Genomic DNA, 20,214 nt, shown 5'->3' with positions numbered 1-20,214 from the left:
CACCACCACCATCACCACCACCATCACCACCATCATTACCACCATCATCACCACCATCATCACCACCACCATCACCACCATCATCACCACCATCATCACCACCATCACCACCATCATTACCACCATCATCACCACCACCATCCTCACCATCATCACTACCACCATCACCACCACCATCACCACCACCATCACCACCATCGTCACCATCATCACCACCACCATCATCACCATCATCACCACTACCATTATCACCACCATCCTCATTATCACCACCACCATCCTCACCACATCATCACCACCATCATCACCACCACCATCACCACCATCACCACCACCATCACCACCACCATGCTGACCACCATCACCACCACCATCACCACCATATCTGTAGTAGTGAAGCTCAGCAGGTGTGGCTGTCTACCATCCCTCTCCTTGTAGTAGAGCTCCATTTCCTCATCTCAGTTCTGCCTCGGGAGTCCTCATGACCATCATCATTTCCTTCTACTAATTAAGTATCAGGAGCTCAGGGAGATCATGTGTCCCACAAATCAAATAAGAATCCAAGCAACCATTAGACTCAATGTTGTCTTAAGGTGTCGGGGTAAATATGAGAAGACTCTCATTAACCCAGTGGTTCTCAAGATGCTTCCCTATTAGGATCCTATTCAACCAAATGAGGTCATTCAAGACTTGGCCTTCAGGGTTTTTACCTGGAACTAGTCATGTAAGAACCGTCTGCCTGGAATGTAGTAAAAATCCAGGTTCCCAGGAGGAAAAGTGGTATTCAGGGTAAACCACACAGTGTGCACAAACACACTCAGAACAGCGAACCCCACTTATTAGAATGCTAGGTAGTAGTGGGAACCTTCTAGAAGTTTGAGAGTTTTTAGATCCCAGCCCAGAATCAACCAGTGAAGCAGGTTTTTTTAAAAATAAAAATTTGCTTTAAATTTTCATCTAATAAGTTAAGATAGAAGAAATGAATTCTGGTGTTCTATTGCACCATAGGGTGATTACATTTAAGGGGCATTTCTAAGGAGAATAGTCTCAGTTCTGCTGGGTTTGCGCTTCTTGAAAGCTAACCTATGGCTATTTCCGGGTGGTCGAATTTAGAGTAATGGTTTGGTTTTATTCTTTAGTGTAACTTAATTGCTCAATTAATTTTTAGTGAGCAGGTAAGATTTCTATAAAAATCTATAAGAAATAAAGACCTAAAAGAGGAAAACTGGAACTACTAAGTGTACCTTTCAGAGAAGGCATCTAAACACTAAGAAAGGAAGATAAAGAGTTCTCACTGCAAATGTTTCTAATTCATGCTTGGAAATGTGAGGGTAATTTGCCCGGAAACTCAATTATAAATAGTAATTTATTAGATGTGATTGCAATTAATTTGTTTCCCAAGCACATTAGAGACCTTGGGCCATGGACAAAATAAAATTAGAAGAAAATCAAAGAAGAAGAACACAAAGAGGTTACAGGAGGGACATCAGAAGACAGTGGGATAGGCAGAATTTGTTCTGGTTTTCTGTAGCATGCGAGAGCAACTGCAGCATACAACGACCCGTGGTGTGGCTCAAAAGAGTGAGAAGAGGTCAGTCTCCACACACAGAAATGATTAATGCTGAGCCTATGGAAATGTTAATTACCCTAAAAATTGATGGTTACACTGTGTATACATGGATCAAATCATCATCCTATTCCCCATAAATATGCACAAATATTATGTATCAATGAAAAAAAATATTAAGTCAGAAGAAAATCAGATACTTGTATATTAGGAAATCACTTTCTTATCAGTTCTTACCTTTTTTGTTTGTTTGTTTCCATTTGAGTCAACCTATATTTATCTCGGCTTCCTCCTTAGCTGACTCTAACTACTTTCAGTACAAATATGTACTCCCTTGGACGGGAGGACACGTAAGTCAGCAACTGTCCACAGTCCTGCTGCAAGCTCTTCAGAGGATGCTTCAGCACATGGAGAGTTCCAGAAGTTCAATCTTCCTCGAGAGCCAGGGATGGCGAGGACACAGGTCTAAAACACGGTTCCTTTCCTTCCTGCATTCTATTAATGGGGATCACCGAGCACACTATCAGACAATCAGCCATGGAAGCCATCTGCCCTCACGTTTGGAAAGCACAGTGGCACTCAGGTTCGGGCAGTCTGAGGGTGAACCCAAGCACCTGGGACCATGATGGCGCCCGCCTTTAGCCGTTGGCCCATGCCTGAGCCACACCATGAGTCTTGACCGACCGCTGCCACCCAAGGACTGCTCCCCTGCAAGTCCACGGTGACCTCCACGGGGCAGAACCTGAGGATCCGGTTTCAAGGCCTGACCTTCTTGCAGCCCGGAGCACAGCGGATTGCTGCTCCTTCCTGCAAATGCGTCCATCCTTGCATTTTGGAGCTCCTCCTTCCCCTGGGTTTTCTCATTATTGACCTCTCTTGGTCTCGCTCGCCCATTCTTCCTCCTCTCCCTATCCTTCCTGTGTTGGGGTGGCTCCCCGCAAGACCCACACACCTGCTTTCACTCTCCCCCCACCCCCAGCTTTATAACTTTAACCCCTCAGTGTCCATCACAGAGAGCCAGAACCGCCCCCCCCACACTCCAGACCCTGGTACCTGCTCGCCTGAGGCACAGCCCCTGTGCAAGTCTCAATTCCAACTCTTACATAAGATGCTTAACTCTGAGCTTCTGATCTACCCCCCCCCCATGGTCACCCCTCAAGAAACCCTGACCCTATGACAGGTTCCAGATCTAGGTATTTTCCAAATGTCTTTCCACAATCATTGAGGACAAGAGCTTTGGCATCATTATGGATTCATTCTTCTCTTTATAACCATTCCTCCTATCCAAACTTGTCATCAGATTCTCTCATTAGCTCTAGTTTTAAAATAGATGCTGACCACCTCTGGCATGACCACCTGGACACAGCCAGTAGTCCCCGTTCTTTGCTTCAAAGTTCAGGTGACCCAAAGAGACTTTGTGTCTCATCCACCATGCACACCACCTGAAGTGCCACTCGAGCACCTCCAGAGAATTAACGACTTTCCCCAGGAAGAGTCAGGAGCCAACTGGGACCCCCTTGGGAAGAGAGTCCCAATTTAAAAATCTTTTAGAATAAAAACTGAGTCCACCTTTTATTTTTGACTCCAATTGAATAAACCAAGGGCGGCTCACTAACTCCAAAGAGCAGAGGTGGGTGGTCCTTTCTATCAGTTCTATGATGTGGCCCCCAAAACCGGTTTTTGCAAGAAAAAAAAAAAGCACGTATATATTCCAACTGAATAGCAGCAGATTCCACGCCTCTTTGTTCCTTTGGGAGGAGACTCTAGCCAGGTAAGCTATTGTTCTGATGCACTAAAGAAAAGGATTAGTAAACCATACTAAATTCTATGTGCTGATCTCCCCTCTCTACACACACACACACACACACACACACACACACACACAAACTGGGGCATATTTTATCATTTTCATATTTAGCTTTTTTCAGTAACTTGAACTGTTTTTCAGGGGTTCCCAGACTTGAAGCTTTACTTCAGATCCTAAAGAGACCCACTGATTTAACCTCTATGTTATGCAGCAGTTGAGGGATATGTTTTAAGAACAAGAAATCCCCACATAGGAAAGTAATACTCTTTAGTGATTTTCTTTTAGTCCTGCTCAAAAAAAAAAAATGTAACTAGCACTTTCCTATGTACATATATGGATATACCACAGTGAATCTCACCATCGTGGACATCCACAAGAAATTAAAAAAAATAATAACTCTGGATAAATGGCAGAATGTCTCTTCCTCATAGGAAAATTTATTTTGTGATTAAAATTACCAAGAATTAAATTCTTCTTTTGTTGTTGTAATTATTTTTAAAATTGTTGCATTATACTTATACTTAAAAGTGGATTCACTGTTACATATTCATATATGCACAGAATATAATTTGGCCCACAGTCTAAATGGTTAGGTAAGTTTTACGATGTAATTATGACTATGGATTCTCTTAGAGCAGGAATTGGAAAACCTTCTGAAAAGGAGTATAATAGTTGCTTAACTAAACCTTTTTTTTTTTTTTCAGGGCAGAAAAGCTGGGGATTGAACCAGGGGTGTTTTACCTCTGAGCTGTATCCTCAGCCTTTTTGTATTTAATTTTAAGACAGGTTCTTGCTAAATTGCAGAGGCTGGCCTTGGAATTTGGATCCTCCTGCCTCAGCCTTCCAAGTCACTGGAATTATAGGCATGTGTTACCACGCCCAGCGTCAATTAGACCTTTTGATCTGATGTTGTCAACTTCGATTACCAATGTGGGGGGGATTAGTCAGGAACAGTAGTGTTTCAGACACACCCCGAGCTGTGACCTACAAGCCTGTAATACATAATTAATACCACATGTCTACTATTTCGATAGTGTAGCTGACAAGTTTTCTACAGTGTCTTCCCAGTCATTTTCTATTTTTATAAGAACACCATCCAAGGTCACTAGGGTAAATCTTAAGATTTGAAAATGAGGATAAACGTGGTACACTAAATGATTTGCCCAAATTCACAGGATGAGTTAATTTTAAAGTTCAGATGAGGATCGAGTTCATCTAATTTTCATCTAGATGGCCTTCCATCCAGGAGAATACCCTCAAGAAGGCAGGGATTTATTTGTTTATGTCTAATTTGCTTATTGCTGTACCTCAATCAAACTGCTGGGCAAATCGTAGGTATTCACAAAGTGCATATTAAATGAATGAAGTTTACTAATTTCATTTCGGTTCATTGGGATAATATACCTGCCCATTGTTAAAGCTAAGCTTTGGAGTGGTTTGAGTTAGAGATTAGTTAGAGATAACTAATATAAAGATACATTAAATGGAATGCATATGGTTTCTGGAAAAGCTTAGATTTCAATAAAACAGATGGTACCATGTCATTCCTTGGGGAGGTGGAAGCCATGATTTATGCTATCATGTCTCTTCAGCCGCTTCTCGAGAATGTTGGTTGCACACAGAGACTGAGGGTGGGTCTTCTTATTGGATTTAACACTAGATCATTAGCTCACCCTGCCTGTCAGTCTCAGAGCAATTGGTTAAATAACCTTGACTACCTGCAAGGGGTCTGTGTGTTATTGAAGGCATCTTCATCCTTGCAATTACCAAAGGTTTCCAAAGGCTTCCTGGACTGGAACCCTCAGGTGGAAGAGCTTCTAGCAAACAGGCATTATTGTGGAAAGGTCTGCAAATGGTCAATATTCCTGCCAGACCACCAAATGCTACAAAGGAACTCTCAGAGCAAAACAACAGAGATTACAAAGATCACAAGGTGGTCACTTTAGTAACTGAGACATATTTCCTTCCACTTTTCTAAAATAACACTGTAGCACATGACCCGGGGTGATTGACAGAGCGAAGCCCACCCCCACCCCAGTTTACACCTGTACCATTAGGAAGAGGTGCCTGAGACAAGGGTTTAGACCCAGCCCTTCCGCCTTGGATTAGATCTCCACCTCAGGTACCCAGCCCCAGTGTAGTAGCTGCCTGCTGCTTTACTCCAAGGTCATTGGGAAGATCAAATGAGATGATGGGGATGGGCTATTCACATGGCACATTGTGGACGCAATAATGATCCCAATGAGGATGTAACAATGATCCCAATTTGGCACCCAGCTTCTCAGAGTAGTCTGTGTTCTGCCAAGGGGATCACATCAGCCCTTGCTACAGTGGTTGGAGACCAGATCTCTGTGGCTGCCCAGATCCTCTGCAGGACATTCCTTCCAGCCCAGCCCTCCCCCATTCCCTTCCAAGACGCCCGATGACACCTACTGAGCACCCCTTAGTGAGCTCTGTCAACTCTTTCCTCTTCTGGCCCTGTCTACCTCTCGAGGTCACTATCTTTGAACCTGGACAATCCGCCAGTCTTCCTGGCTACAGCTTACAAGAAACCAGGTTGGCACCCAGCCTGTGCCCCTGAGCTGCAGGTGACATCTCAGCCAAGCAGCTCTCCTGGTCCCCAGCACGACTGATGATGTCAGACAGCCGTCCTCCAGGATTGGGGTCTGTTCCTCATCTAACTGACAGCACAGGTAAAGGTAGGCGAGCATTCTGCCCAAGAAAGGAGGAGTGAGACAGAAGGACCGAGAAATGCTATTACCCATAACATGGGTGGCTTCTTCCTAATGGCAAAAGGCATTTTCATACCGTGCAGAAACAGAGCTGGAGGCTACCCGTGATGGGAGTACGGACAGTTTGCATCTCTAAAGAGCACACTGTCTGCCCTGGATGGGTGAAGTAATCAACTTGCTGCTCTCTTACCTCACAGAAGCTGTGACACTGGTGTTTCCTGAGGTCCCCTGGTTCCTTGCAAGGCTCCAGGCACTGGAGGAAAGAAAAAAAAAAAAAATATATATATATATACATGGGTAAGAACCAAAGAAAGGGAAGGAGAGAAGTCGTCTGTGGGCTTCCCATGCCTCTTTGTCCTGGTGGGTTTAGAAAAATCCAATCAATCAGCTGATCGTCGAACTGCTTTGGGCATCTTTGTAGAACAGAAACCAAAAAAGAAAAAAGAAAAAAAAAAAAAGTGCATTTCAACCCAGCTGACCAAGGAAAGTCACAGAGGTTTGCAGTGAGCTATAGGAAGAGTAATGATATTCACCATCAGAAAGAACTCCCTGCAAGAGATATGTCTTATTCCGTCAGGAGCACTTTTTAAAGTGTGCCGCTTCTGATGAAATTTTTTTTTATCATGAAATTAAACATCCACTCGCTTTTAAATTGGCAACACTGGGCTATCTTTTGCATGTAATTGAGTGAAAAATTTACTGTTTTATGTTTTTTGCAATTTTTTAAGTACACAGATGCATTCTTATTAACTATGATCGCCATGTTCAAAATAGGTCATTGAACATATTCCTGTTACTTAACTGAAATTTTGTATCCTTAGACCAACACCTCCCCAGTTCTCTGACTCTCCCCATCCATCCCCAGACTCAGTAATTCCTATTCTATTCTCAAATTCTATGAGATCAATTTTTTGAGATTCCCCAGGAGTGAGATTATACAGTATTTGTCTTTCCATATCTTATCTATTTCATTGAACACAACATTCTCCAGTTGTATCCATGTGGTCACAAATGACAGAATTCTATCTATTTTTAATGGTAGAATAGTATTCTCTTGTGCATGTATACACTATATTTTCTTTATCCAGTCCTTAGTTGATGGGCACTTAGGTTCTTTCCATTTCTCGGATATTGTGAATAGTGCTGTAATACATAGGAGAGGGCAGATACCTTTTTTTAAAAAAAAACATTTTTAAAATTTGTGAAAAATTTACTGTTTTGTGTTTTTGCAGTTTTTAAGTACATTAGTTATACATGACAGTAGAATGCACTTTGATACATCATACATAGATGGAGCATAATTTCTCTTCCTTCTGGTTGTATGTGATATAGATCCCTTAGAAGTTATGAAATAGAAAATGCCATCAAAAGCCTACCAACTAAGAAAAGCCCAGGACAGACAGACTCTCAGCTGAGTTCTAACAGACCTTCAAAGAAGAACTGACACCAACACTCCTCGGAGTATTCCATGAAGTAGAAAAGGAGTGAGCCCTTCCAAACTCATTCTATGAGGCTAGTGTCACCCAGATGCCAAAACTAGGCAAAGACACACCTAAGAAAAAAGACTTCAGAAAAATTCACTGTGACTATTAACTGATATCATTAGCTGTACACATCCACTAGCACGGACAGTCATCCATTTCAATGACTTCATCGAAGGAGGTAGAATAAATCTGAACATTAGATTCTGACATGAGAGTTGCGCAAGAGAAGAGCGTTTACTTCAACAGATACGTACACTGTATGACTGTATGTATTTTAATAAATCAAAGATTCAAAGAGAGTAGCCAACCTGCATTCCTTCATAACAACTTTAATAGTAAAAAACACTGTTAAATAAAAAATTTTATACATATATAGCATATAGTTTATTACTATGTATATAGTTCATATAGCAAATGCACAAATATGCATACAAAATACACAGAGAGGTATGCTATATGCCTGTTTATGTACAACAATTGGCCTCATGATTTACATAAAAATGAAGAATTTATATACAAGGAGATTTGATTCTCAAAATTATAATTATAGGTCATTCAACTTTTAATCAGTAAAAGTTAGTGGTGATGTATATTCAAATGTTAGTCAACTCAGTATAGGCACGACATTATCATAAGCCTATGATTATTTTACCTATATATTTCTTTTTTGGTGCTGGGATTGACTTCAGGGACACTCAATCGCCGAACCCCATCCTCAGCCCTATTTTGCATTTTATTTAGAGACAGGGTCTCACTGAGTTGCTTAGCGCCTCACTGTTGCTGAGGCTGGCTTTGAACTAGGGATCCTCCTGCCTCAGCCTCCCAAACCACTGGGATTATACGTGTGTGCCACTGTGCATAGCACCTGATTCCCCCAGTTTCATTCTTGCTATATTTTCCGATTAGAATTGCAATTCTCAGCTACATTTTGGCTATCTAGAGTGCAAAACTCAGGGTGCATGGTAAGTAGTGAGATGTTTTTCAATCTAGGTTTCGGTAGCTTCTTGCCTGGTTTAAAAGAAAAAGACTCACCAATGGAACTTAATTTTCAAATACTCACTGCCAGTTTCCAATCAAGAGGCAGAATGTTAAAACTACCACCCTTTAAGTCTACCATGAGTCTTTCACAGCAATGTCCCTCAAAGTGTGATCTTTAGCCAAAAATGTAGCCACCCCCTTGGAGTCTGCTAGCAATGAAAATCTCAAGATCCTCCCTCTATCCTGCAGAGGCATAGTCTCTGGGTCTTTTGCAAATGTCCCCTTGGAAATTCCAATACTTACTACACTTTAAAGAGCAATGCTATCGGATCGGAGGCCAATGTTATGATGTCTGCTTTTTATCTCACACAAGTTCCATGGGGAATAAATCTTTGTTATGCAAATATTTTCGATTTTGTAGTCCCTAGTGCTGCCTGTGAACAATTCATTGCTAATTTTTCTAATTTCTTTTAAAAATCAGGTTCTTCCATGATACTTTCCTAAGATGTGTGAATTTGCCAAGTTTAGTGTCTACCCCTCAAGTGGGTTAAAAAATAAATACCTGATGTTTTCACCAAAGCGGCAATTCTAAACGAATGTCATTTTTATAGCCGTAATGAAAGCCGGTTTTAAAACGCGCCTACCTTGCATACTGTAGGACTTTCTTACTACTTTTGCTTCCTAAAGAATACATTCAGAGCTCTCTGTATTTCATGATACCTGATCATGGCTGCTAGTTGGAAAGATCATAGTGGAGTTTGGGAAGGGTGCTTAGACTAAGTTCTTCCTCTAGAGTGGAAGGAAGGAATGGTCCTTGAGAGAAGACCTTGGGAATCTGTTCAGTTGGAAGTGTTCTACCACGTAGCAGCACTACTACTACTGGAGATCCAAGGACAGCTCATACACTCAGATACTTGCGAGTCATTTCTGTCCCAAAACCGCCAAAGAGCATTTACTGCATCTAAGAAACGGTGGTTCAAATGCTTCAGTATAATTATGTCCTTCTTGCTTGCTGATCTTGCCAGAAGTGTAAATTGTGCACAAGTGCTGCTCGGAGTGCACAGATGTCATTGCACTTTCACAACTGCCCACCTGGGTGCACAAAGCCTCCGCCCTTCGAGATCTCCCATGTGACATGTTCCCGACAGCCACTGGAAACCTCAACTGCCTCATGCAAAGCAAATACCTGCTGCAAAGATGGAAACATATTTCCGAAACTCTAATGGAGGAGACAGCACTCTTGTGTCCTTTTACATGCAGAATCTTTTTTTGATGCACCTAGCCAGCATCTGTACTGGTGACCACAGGACAGCCGCCCCCCCCCCCTTGGTATTATGTGTGCAATCCATTTAAGCTTCTATTTTAATTGTCTGATTTCAATCAGCTGGTGACGAGCAGCTTCCAAACAAACATATTAAAGTATTGTTATTCAGAGCTGAGATTTTATTTTTAAAAATTATTTCAAGAATATAGGCAACAATAAATGTTGGCGAGGATGTGGGGGAAAGGCACACTCATACATTGCTGGCGGGACTGCAAATTGGTGCAACCACTCTGAAAAGCTGCATGGAGATCCCTCGGAAAACTTGGAAGGGAACCACTATTTGACCCAGCTATCCCACTCCTTGGTCTATACCCAAAGGATTTAAAATCAGCATACTACAGGAACACAGCCACATCAATGTGTATAGCAGCTCAACTCACAATAGTAAACTATGGAATCAACCCGGGTGTACTTCAACAGCTGAATGGATTTAAAAAATGAGGTACATATACACAATGGAATATTACTCAGCCTCAAAGAAGAATTAAATTATGTCATTTGCAGGTAAATGGATCGAGCTGCAGAATAGTTAAGTGAAATAAGCCAATCTCGAAAAACCAAAAGCCAGATGTTTTCTCTGACGTGCGGATGCTAATTCACAATGGGGAGTGGCTAGGGAGGAATAGAGGTACTTTGGGTAAGGCAGAGGGGAGTGAAGGGAGGGGAGGGGATATGAGGATGGAAAAGATAGTAGAATCAGACACTATGACCCTATGTGAGTATCTGATTATGACCCGTGTGATTCTACATCATGCCCAACCAGAAGAATGAGAAGTTATACTCCATCTATGTATGATGTGACAAAGCGCATTCTACTGTCATGGATTAACTAATTACGATAGATAGATAGATAAAAGTCCTCTATAAAACCTATCCATCAAGAATAGCCCAGATATGCTGGGCACAGTCTTGCACACCTGTTATGGAGGCCTCTCGGGAGGCTGAGGCTGGAGGATCACAAATTCAAAGCCAGCCTCAGCAACCTAGTGAGTCCCTATGCAATTTGGCAAGACTCTGTCTCTAAATAAAATACATTTTTCGAAAAGGACTGGGGATGTGGCTCTGCGGTTCAGTGCCCCAGGTACCTCCCCCCACACACCAAGAAAAAGAAAAAGAATAGCCAGGTACAGTCATTTGCATAAGTATTCGTTGGGTGTATCTGTCAAAGCTTTGCCTGCTTTGATCCCAACGAAAGGTCAAGTCAAGGAAAAAATGGCAGTCATTCCTCTCGTGCTTTATACAGAAGAAAATACTTTCTGTTCCTTCAAAGTATAAAAATTGTGTGTCAAAGAGAGCGGCCCCAGAGACCTCTCCAGGAGAGAAGCAGATTTGAGAGAAATCCCACCAGCATAGCATTGTGACTTATGACATGCCACCCTGCAACGCTATGATCGTGTGCCACCTGCAAGTTCTCCGGACAGAAACCAAAGGTGACATTCTCAGCCAGCATATTGGGATTTAAGACACAGGATGACTGATGGCCTGAAATCACTCCTCATAGGCTACCTCTTCAAGCCCAGGGAGGAAGACTTCAAATCTCAGGGGGAGGAAATTTGAGCAAGAGAGTGAGCTCTAATGTGTTACCATTAGGAATGCAAGCAGATAACATCTTTTTTAAAAACTTAGCCCAGAAAGAGACATTATTCTCAATGTGATTTGCTTGGACGATCATTCTATATGAAATGTATATTTTAAAAATCTATAGCAATTCAAAATATGCTCATACAACATGCTACTAGAATGAAAGTTTCCTGGGCACAGGAATTTGGTGACATTTTTCTAAAATGTTCTCAGCATATAGTAGAGATCTTTGCTTCCACTGCAATGGATTTGCAGCAGAAGAGAGTAGGTATAAGTAAGTTTTGGGGCATCTTGGGGGAGCGTGGGTGCCCCGAGGACATTCGGCAGTCTCTGAAGGCAACGTCACATGTCCCAGCAGGAGGCAAGGGGGTACTAGTCATTTCTAGGGGGACGCTGCTAAACACAGTCACACGCACAGGATAGCTCTCCTGCAGGAAGGCAAACTATCCAGCCCCAAGTGCCAATCATGGCAAAAGTGAGACCCTCTGAATGACACACAGGGGTCACCTCGAACATGGTGGGTCTCAAGAAACCTTTCCCCCAGGTCAAAGGACTAAACGCCACTCTGAAGTAATTCTACACAGTCCCATCATCTTTATCCTTCCAAAGCATGGTTTTGATCATTTAAGTTCCCTGATAGGAGCCAGTCAATCAACATCAAATCAGGTACAATGTGTGGGGTTTGGCATTCTGAATTTCTGGTCGACCAGCAAACCCTGCTCATCAGGTTCTTCAAGCTCGTGAATTGCCTTGAGTGCAGCTGTTCCCCAAATGCAAAATTTTCTTTCTGCGTCCATTCTGTTACTGTCTTTCTTCCTTAAAGATCCCTTATCCACTCAAATCGACACAAACTATTTGTGTTGTCCACGTGAGTACACAGGGACATACCTTCTGTGTAGCCATAGAACATTTGTCATTTTTCCTTAAGAATTGTCACATTTTATTTTTATTCTGCCTTAGTCTGTTTTATGATGCTATAACAAAACACCTGAGGCTGCATACTTTCTAGAGAAAAGAGGTTTAGGTTGGCTTCCTGTTCTAAAGGCTAGATGAAGGGACCACATGGGATGAGGACTTCCCTGGCTGTATCATAACAGATGAAACAGAGAAACACAAAGGCAATCAGTCTGTGGTTAAGATCAAATGTTATTTGCATTATAGCGTGCTGGTCTACTGATACGTCTTGCTACAGGAGCTCAAGAAGATAATGTATGGAAAAGAGATTTGTGACCAGAAAGGTACTTGGCAAATCTATGGGATCAGTAAATTATTGTGATCCCAAAGAAGATTCAGTCTCCCGATGCCTGACTCAGAGGAGACAAAATATTGGCAAAGAAGGAACCGGTTGCTACTACCTTGATGACCTGCCATCTGGTAAATTCAGCACAAGATTCCATACACGCAGCCAAACACCTTCATTAAAGTCTCATTAGGAAACTAAACCAATAGCCGAGGAGGTAGAACTCATCGTTATGTTACGCCAAGCACACAGAATCCACGCCGAAACAAAGCCACCGGCGTTCCATACATTTCCTGTACAAATGAGCATCTGCAAAACCAATAAATGCGGATTAATATTTCCTCTGTGCCACGTACTTGTCTCCTCACCCGGGGCCGGGGAGATAGAGCAAGAACATTGTTCCCTGAGGGAGGGTAGAGTTGATCAAGGGAAAAAGACATGTGGGTCAGTCAGTCTGCATCCACCAAGCATGAACATGGAGGAGAGAAGAGAAATCGGCCACAGGAAGCACAGGGTTGGTTTCTCCAGCTCACGTTTCAGGGGAGTGGAGTGTTGCAGGAGAGCGTGAGTTGGAGACGGGAGTGAGGAAAAGCAAGAAAGGGTTTGTACAAGATGGTACAAATCTCCCCTCCAATGTGCTACTCTTGGGTGGCCAAGGACACTGGGCGGAAAGGACAAAATGGGACCAAAGTCTATGAAATACAACATAAGTTCATGAATGCTTTACTCAGGATTTTGCCTGCTGTGACCAAAAGACATGACAAGAACAATTGTAGAGGAGGAAGAGTTGATTTGGGGACTCCTGGTGTCCGAGGTCCAGTCCCTGGTGGCCGACTCCATGGCTCTGGCCCAAGGGGAGCAGAACAAAATGGCGGCAGGGCCTGGAGGAGGAGAGCAGCTCAGGACAGGGCACCAGGGGGCAGAGAGAGCTCTGCTCACCAGGGACAGGACAGAGACCCCAAAGGCACAGCCCAAGGATCCCCTCCTCCAGCCACACCCCACCTGCCTACAGTCACCACCCAGTGAGTCCATTCAAGTGGATTAATCCATTGATCAGATGCAGGATCCTATAACCTAATCATTCTACCTGCAAACTTTCTTGCTTTGTCTCACACATGAGCTTTGGGGGACACCTCCTGTCTAGGAAACCACGGCACGTGGTACAGAAGCCACGGCGTGATGCATTGGGGGCACACAGGAGAGATTCAGGGAGGGGTCTCACATGCCATCGGAAATGTGACATGGAGTTTAGAGCAACGGCCAGAGCTAATGGTGGACCTCCACGGGCTTCTGCTGTCTCCCTCCCCCCTCCATTCACTCATTCTGCCAACAGACACTTACCACGTTCTGCTCATTCATGACGCACCTGCAAGATCTCTGAGCCACACAGACCTCACCTCCCAGGACGCTGCGGTCTACACAGGTGAGAGAGCAGCCTGTTCACTGACGATTTATAATGAGGGAAAAGTCCAAATTATATTTATTTTAATTTTTTGAACCAGGGATTGAGCCCAGGGACACTTAACCCCTGAGCCACATCCATAGCCCTTTTTTAAAAAATTTTACTTTTTATTTAAAGACGAGGGACTCGCTGAGTTGCTAAGTTGCTGAGGCTGGGCTGTGAATCAAGTTGTATTTTCATCTCTCTGGACCAGAGGTTTCTGATACATTTAAAGAAAAAAATTGAGTAACATTTGCCCGAGGGGCTGTTTTGAAATAAAATTTACAACGATGACGACGTAGGTGGAGCTCAATGAATGAGGGCTTTTCATGTCTCCAGGATCCACCCAGGAAATGTATTCAAATTCTTTCACATTTCTGCAAGAGCTTTTGGGGTTTAATTGGAGAAGAAACGAAAATTCCCTTTAATCCTAGGCTCTCAAGGGTGTTTCGATCCTTGTTTTTTAAGATGCTGGTTTTCTTGCCAGAAATTCCGGTAGCTTATGTGTGGCCGGAAGGTAGACAGAGAGGGAAAAATTCAAGAGCAGGGAGGTCATATGGTGTCCTTTTACAAAAACTATTTTTTTGTTGAACAATTTTTTAAAAAAATCAAGAACAGTTGATATCTGATTTTTTTTTTTCTGGGTTAAGGCTTGCTTGTTAGAAATAAGCCTTGAGTTCTGCAAAAAGAAAAAGAAAAAGAAAAGAAAGAAAGACAATCCAATCTTTCATTTCCTCCTTGTATATACAAGCAGCAGGTGACGATGTAGCCCACAGAAGTCTCTGCTTTCTGAATTAATGGCGGCCACTTTCTCTGGGAAGCGGCAGATCTGTTTTATTTAAGAGGAAGGCTGTTTTCTCCCCCAATGCATTTCTTAAAATATGTGCACCCTGCTGACTTGACAAGTATTCATGGAGCTCCTCCAGGTCTAAATTGGTATAGAGATTGTTACGACCCTGTGTGTCGAGAAGCACAGTGTGTCTTGCCAAAATAACGACATCCTTTGGCAGGCGTGAGGCCCGTGGAGGTGCAGAGGAGCAGAGAGCAGAGTTGGAGGCACACAGGGTCGGCGGGTAGGGCCGGTGCAACCACAGGGGGCAGAAGGCACTTCACGCCACCCATCACGGTTCCCCGAGTACCCAAAGGTAGGACCGTGCCATCTCCCCGTGCATGAGGACACCTGGACTGCATTTCATCACAACTGTTTCTTACCAGGAAGGTAGCTCTTGCACTGTTGTGCATTTAGAAACGAGTCAAAGCACAGACTGGAGAAAATGACCTCGTGAAGGCAGTTATTATCAGAAAACCGTACTCGATTTCTTCTCCCTGAAACTACCGAGATGCCCATCACGCAGCTTTCTTGATTCCAAAGGTGGCTTTCTTTCTCAGCATGCATCCTGATTTTTGAGCTGGATTGTCTGTAACGGCATTTTAGCACAGCGCTGAAGTTTCGAATAGCTTCCACCCATTAAAAATAGATTGTGCCACCGTGGTGCACGTGACCCAGCAGCTTGGGAGGCTGAGGCAGGAGGATCGTGAGTTCAAAGTCGGCCTCAGCAACAGTGAGGCCCTAAGCAACCCGGGGAGACCCCCGTTTCTAAATAAAATACAAAACAGGGCTGGGGATGGGGCTCAGTGGTCGAGTGTCCTGAGTTAAATTGCCGGTACCCTTCCCACAAGAAGATATTGTGAAAACAAAGTGATAATTCTACAGGGGAGACACTTGGTAGAAAAGACCTTAAAGAGATCAAAGTTGACATTCGCAGGAATTAGAAAAGAAAAAGAAAAAACAAATCCGTATAACTCCTGAGAAGATACAGAATGCACGGCGCAGTGTCGCCCAGTTAGGGACCGTGCCCCAAATGCAGGACCTCAGTCTGGCCAGGAGGAAACGTGAGACTGAGGAGCCGTGTACAATGCAATGGGTGTCTAGACATCCCGCGTCCTGACAGATGAGACCTCGAATCAGACAAAACAGGCCATAAAGGCCAATCGTGGGACAATCAATGATACCTAAATACACAGTGCAGATTAGATAATAGCATTACATCAGTGCTCTGCCCCTGACCTGGATAACACCACGGCAGTTATTCAAGAGAACTCGCTTGTTCTTATGAGACGCATGCAGAATTATTAGGAGTTAAAGATTCAAGATATCTGCAACTTATAAGGTTGGAAAAAACTAATTGCAGATAAATATAATGAGATGTAACAAACATAAGGCCAAAATATTAACCACTGGCCAATATAAACTGGGTTAAGTAAGTAGATATGAACCACCCAATCCGGCCCCCGACTTGTTTCTATAAATAAAGTTTTATTGGAGCCCAGCCATACCCACTAATTTACATATTATACGTCCCCTATTTGCACACTAGTGAGTGGTTGTACAGATGATCAAGCAAGCTAAACATATTCACTCGGTTGTTACCAAGAAGTTTGCTGTAGATAAAGCATGGTTAAAAGTTTATTGCATTATTGTCATTGTTTTTCTAGGTTTTTAGAAAATAAAGTTAAAAATTAAAAATAAATATACAGGGCGAGGATTATGGCTCAACTTGCCTAGCACGCGTGAGGCACTGGGTTCGAACCTCAGCACCACGTTAAAAAAATAAATAAATAAAGGTGTTGTGTCCATCTACAACTAAAAAATATCTAAAAATATACAAATTACAACATATAAAATTCAAAATAATATTAAAATTACTTCACACCTCAAGATCACACGTTCTCTTCAGCCACCATCATTTACAAAGTGCGTATGGACCTAGATCTGTGAGCAAAAGATCCTTTTAAAAATTCATCGGGCTGCAGATGCAGCTCAGTGACACAGCAGCTGGCTGGCATGTTATTCATGCACATTTTTCATTTCATATATAACATGCATATTAAAAAGTACATCCAGGGGCTCAGTGGTAGAGCGCTTGCCTAGCCCAGGTGAGGTCCTGGGTTCCATCCTCAGCACCGCATTCAAACAATAATTAAAATGAAGGTGTGTGTCCACGTACAATTAAAAAGTAACAACAACAACAAAAAGTACAGTCGGCCGGGCGCAGTGGCGCATGCCTGTCATCCCAGCGGCTCGGGAGGCTGAGGCAGGAGGATCGAGAGTTCAAAGTCAGCCTCAGCCAAAGCGAGGCCCTAAGCAACTCAGGGAGACCCTGTCTCTAAATAAAATACAAAACAGGGCTGGGGATGGGGCTCAGGGGTGGAGAGCCCCTGAGTTCAATCCCTGGGTACCAGAAAAAAAAAAGGGGGTATCAACAAGCTTTAAAAATTCACACACACACACACCATTTTTTATTATACTTTGATTATAGGCATCTGTGTGCTTTGGAAGACTATCAAATCGGCCACTTATCTTTTTCCACCATGGACCCCCAGGTGACCAAAGGAGCTGAAGGTTGTTCACATCAGCAACGGGTGACGCTGTCACGGGTACATATACTGCAGCCCCTGACGACTCCTGAGAAATGGAATCTGTCTATCCAACGGGTGGGTGACGGGAGAAGGCGCCAAGAGACGTTCTCAAAGGAGGCATGTCCTTGGGGGGCCGAGGATTCAGCCACCGTGAGCACGCTCATGTCTTGCAGTTAGACGCAGCCTGCAAACGTGACCTTTGTATCTGTCATTGCAGTGTCAAAGGACCCATGGGGACTTTAACCCAAACTCGCAGTTTGCGCCATGTTGCCTGGATATTTAATTCTGCTCTTCCTTTGCCTTCAGAGGTGATACCGAGGCTCTCTCAGCAAATGAAATTCTGTCATAATAATCAATCAACTAAAGCCATTTGTCAACCGAACCCAAACAGGCAGCAGGCGCCAACTCCGTAGGCGGATGAATGAAGGGTCAGGGATCCCCATCTCCCAGGCACTCAGCTCACGGGCTGCAGGAGCCGATTCTGCACCAGGAGCAAAGCAGACCTCTGTGTCTCCCGATGGAGTTTCCGCGGCTTAAACCCGGACCTCAAATGCAGGGTTAAGAACCCGGCCAAAGATGTCCCCTTGTCCTGCAGTTCTGTCGTTGGCTCCTGGGCTAATGGAGCCCTGTGGAGTGGACTTTGTGTTTACCCTCCTCATCAGTCGCTCTGCAGAACCGAAACTGCTCAATAAAAGCACCATCTAATAAAAAGGAGACGCACGTCCTCTAGGGCAGCGGTATCCAACATAAGGCAACCGTGGACATGTCCTTTCTGTGCACTCACGGGTCGGGAACCCTCCAACATGGCCAGGACAAATGAACCATGAAATATGTCGTTTCACTTGGTTTTAGTTCATGTCAATGAGAGCCGCGTGTGGCTATGAGGGACCATGTTGGGAAGACAGACTGTACCTTCAAAGTGCAAAGGTTCAGCCCCATCCTATGGTCCTTCTAGTGGGATGGGAAGAAGGAGGACATCTGCAGGATTCGCTGCGAAGACTCCAAAGTCCTTGATGTCTGCTGAGCAGACACATCGTGGAAGCATCAGGGTTCTCTACCACAGCCCTCCAGGGTTCCTGGGCGTCTGCAGAAGCCTCAGAGCGAGAACAAAGGTGAGCACCACGTTCGTTCCTTGCTCTAGACTCGTTCCTGGAGGCTCTGCCTGGAGCCCGTTCTTCACACTTCCTGTCTTTTTAGAAGCACCAAAACCCCTGTGTTAAGTTACTCCCAGTTTTCAGACCTGGAACGCTTTGCTAGCCCTGTGGACACTGCCTGATACAAGCCACTGAGAAGACAGACGTGCAAATTCAACCCGTGTGTCACTGAAAAACAAAAAGAAAGTAGCCACAGCAGCTCAGGGGGCTGAGGCAGGAGGGTCGTGGGTTCGAAGCCTGCCTCAGCAACTTAGACAAAAGATCTAGCCAGGTGCAGTGGCCATGCCTGTAATTCCAGTGGCTCGGGAGGCTGAGGCAGGAGGATTGCAAGTTCAAGGCCAGCCTCCGTGATTTAGTGAGGCCCTAAGCAACTTAGTGAGACCTTAACTCTAAATAAAAAAGTAAAAAGTGCTGGGGATGTGACTCACTGGTTAAGCGCCCCTGGGTTCAATATCCAGTATGAAAGAAAGAAAGAAAGAGAGAGAGAGAGAGAGAGAGAGAGAGAGAGAGAGAGAGAGAGAGAGACGTAGCTTCTGTTTCTCGACTGTCATTTGAAGAACTAACCATTGCATTCCCATAGAAGGATGGCAATAAGAGGTTTGATTTGCCAAATGGGGAAATCCCCTTGGTGATAGTCCCTGAATTGGAAAATATCTTACCCCAGGGCATCACCGCACCGTGACAGGCGTGTGTGACATTCGTAACATGGATAATACCGTGAATGGCTACTTCCTTCCATGGGGGAGAGGGGTTTAAAAAGGATGTCACTCATACGTCAAATTCATTTGGAAATTTCAAATAAGGTGTAGAAACCCCCCAATCTGAATAGGATTTCTACAGTGAAGCTCCACTCTACTGAGCCTTATAACTGGCCAGCCACACACAGGAAGAGAGACTAACAGACGTTTCCTTCACAAGATTTATTTTCTCCCTGTGTGCTGAGTTCGCCTCACACGTCTCCATTCACGAGAGGGAGCGTGAACACCCTGAATCCCTGGAATAGTTTGATAACAAAAGCTTCACCAACACTCTGGCTTGCTTCCTAACGGCCCTGGGTCCATTTCAACATTCAAGGAAAACTTAGAAACCTCTCCGTATCTATCAAAAATACTAGAAACACATGCTGCATTTACTCTTTTTTTTTTTTTTTTGGTACTGGGGATTGAACTGAGCCCCCTCCCCAGCCCTATTTTGCATTTTATTCAGAGACAGGGTCTCCCTGACTTGCTTAGGGCCTCGCTTTGGCGGAGGCTGGCTTTGAACTCTCGATCCTCCTGCCTCAGCCTCCCAATGTGGTACTCATTTGTAACAGGAAATCAGAAGCAAAGAGTTCATTTGCAAGCAGAATGCAGAGCAGAAAGGGGACCCCCCCCCCCCAGGGCAGTTTTGCAAACCTGTCTTTTAAATGCTGCAGAGTGTAGGTGGGCCGGGCCAGGCAGGCCTTCCTCCCTGGGCTTTGGCTCCTGTGGCGTCTCATTTGGTGGAC

At 44.0% G+C, this 20,214-nt stretch overlaps 1 protein-coding gene across 1 annotated transcript in view; it reads right to left on the bottom strand.

Annotated features, from left to right (window-relative positions):
- Positions 1 to 20,214, bottom strand: part of Anos1 (anosmin 1) — a 129,219-nt gene that overhangs the window by 59,659 nt on the left and 49,346 nt on the right. The window contains exon 3 of the mRNA XM_048797402.1: positions 6,297 to 6,359. Within this exon, the coding sequence (XP_048653359.1) occupies positions 6,297 to 6,359 (63 nt within the window). The remainder of the gene's footprint in view (positions 1 to 6,296; positions 6,360 to 20,214) is intronic.

This window comes from Marmota marmota, unplaced genomic scaffold (assembly GCF_001458135.2).
Source record: "Marmota marmota marmota unplaced genomic scaffold, marMar, whole genome shotgun sequence".
Lineage (NCBI taxonomy): Eukaryota > Metazoa > Chordata > Mammalia > Rodentia > Sciuridae > Marmota > Marmota marmota.
The sequence above is the reverse complement of the archived record's forward strand: the minus strand, read 5'-3'. Positions and strand labels throughout refer to the sequence as shown.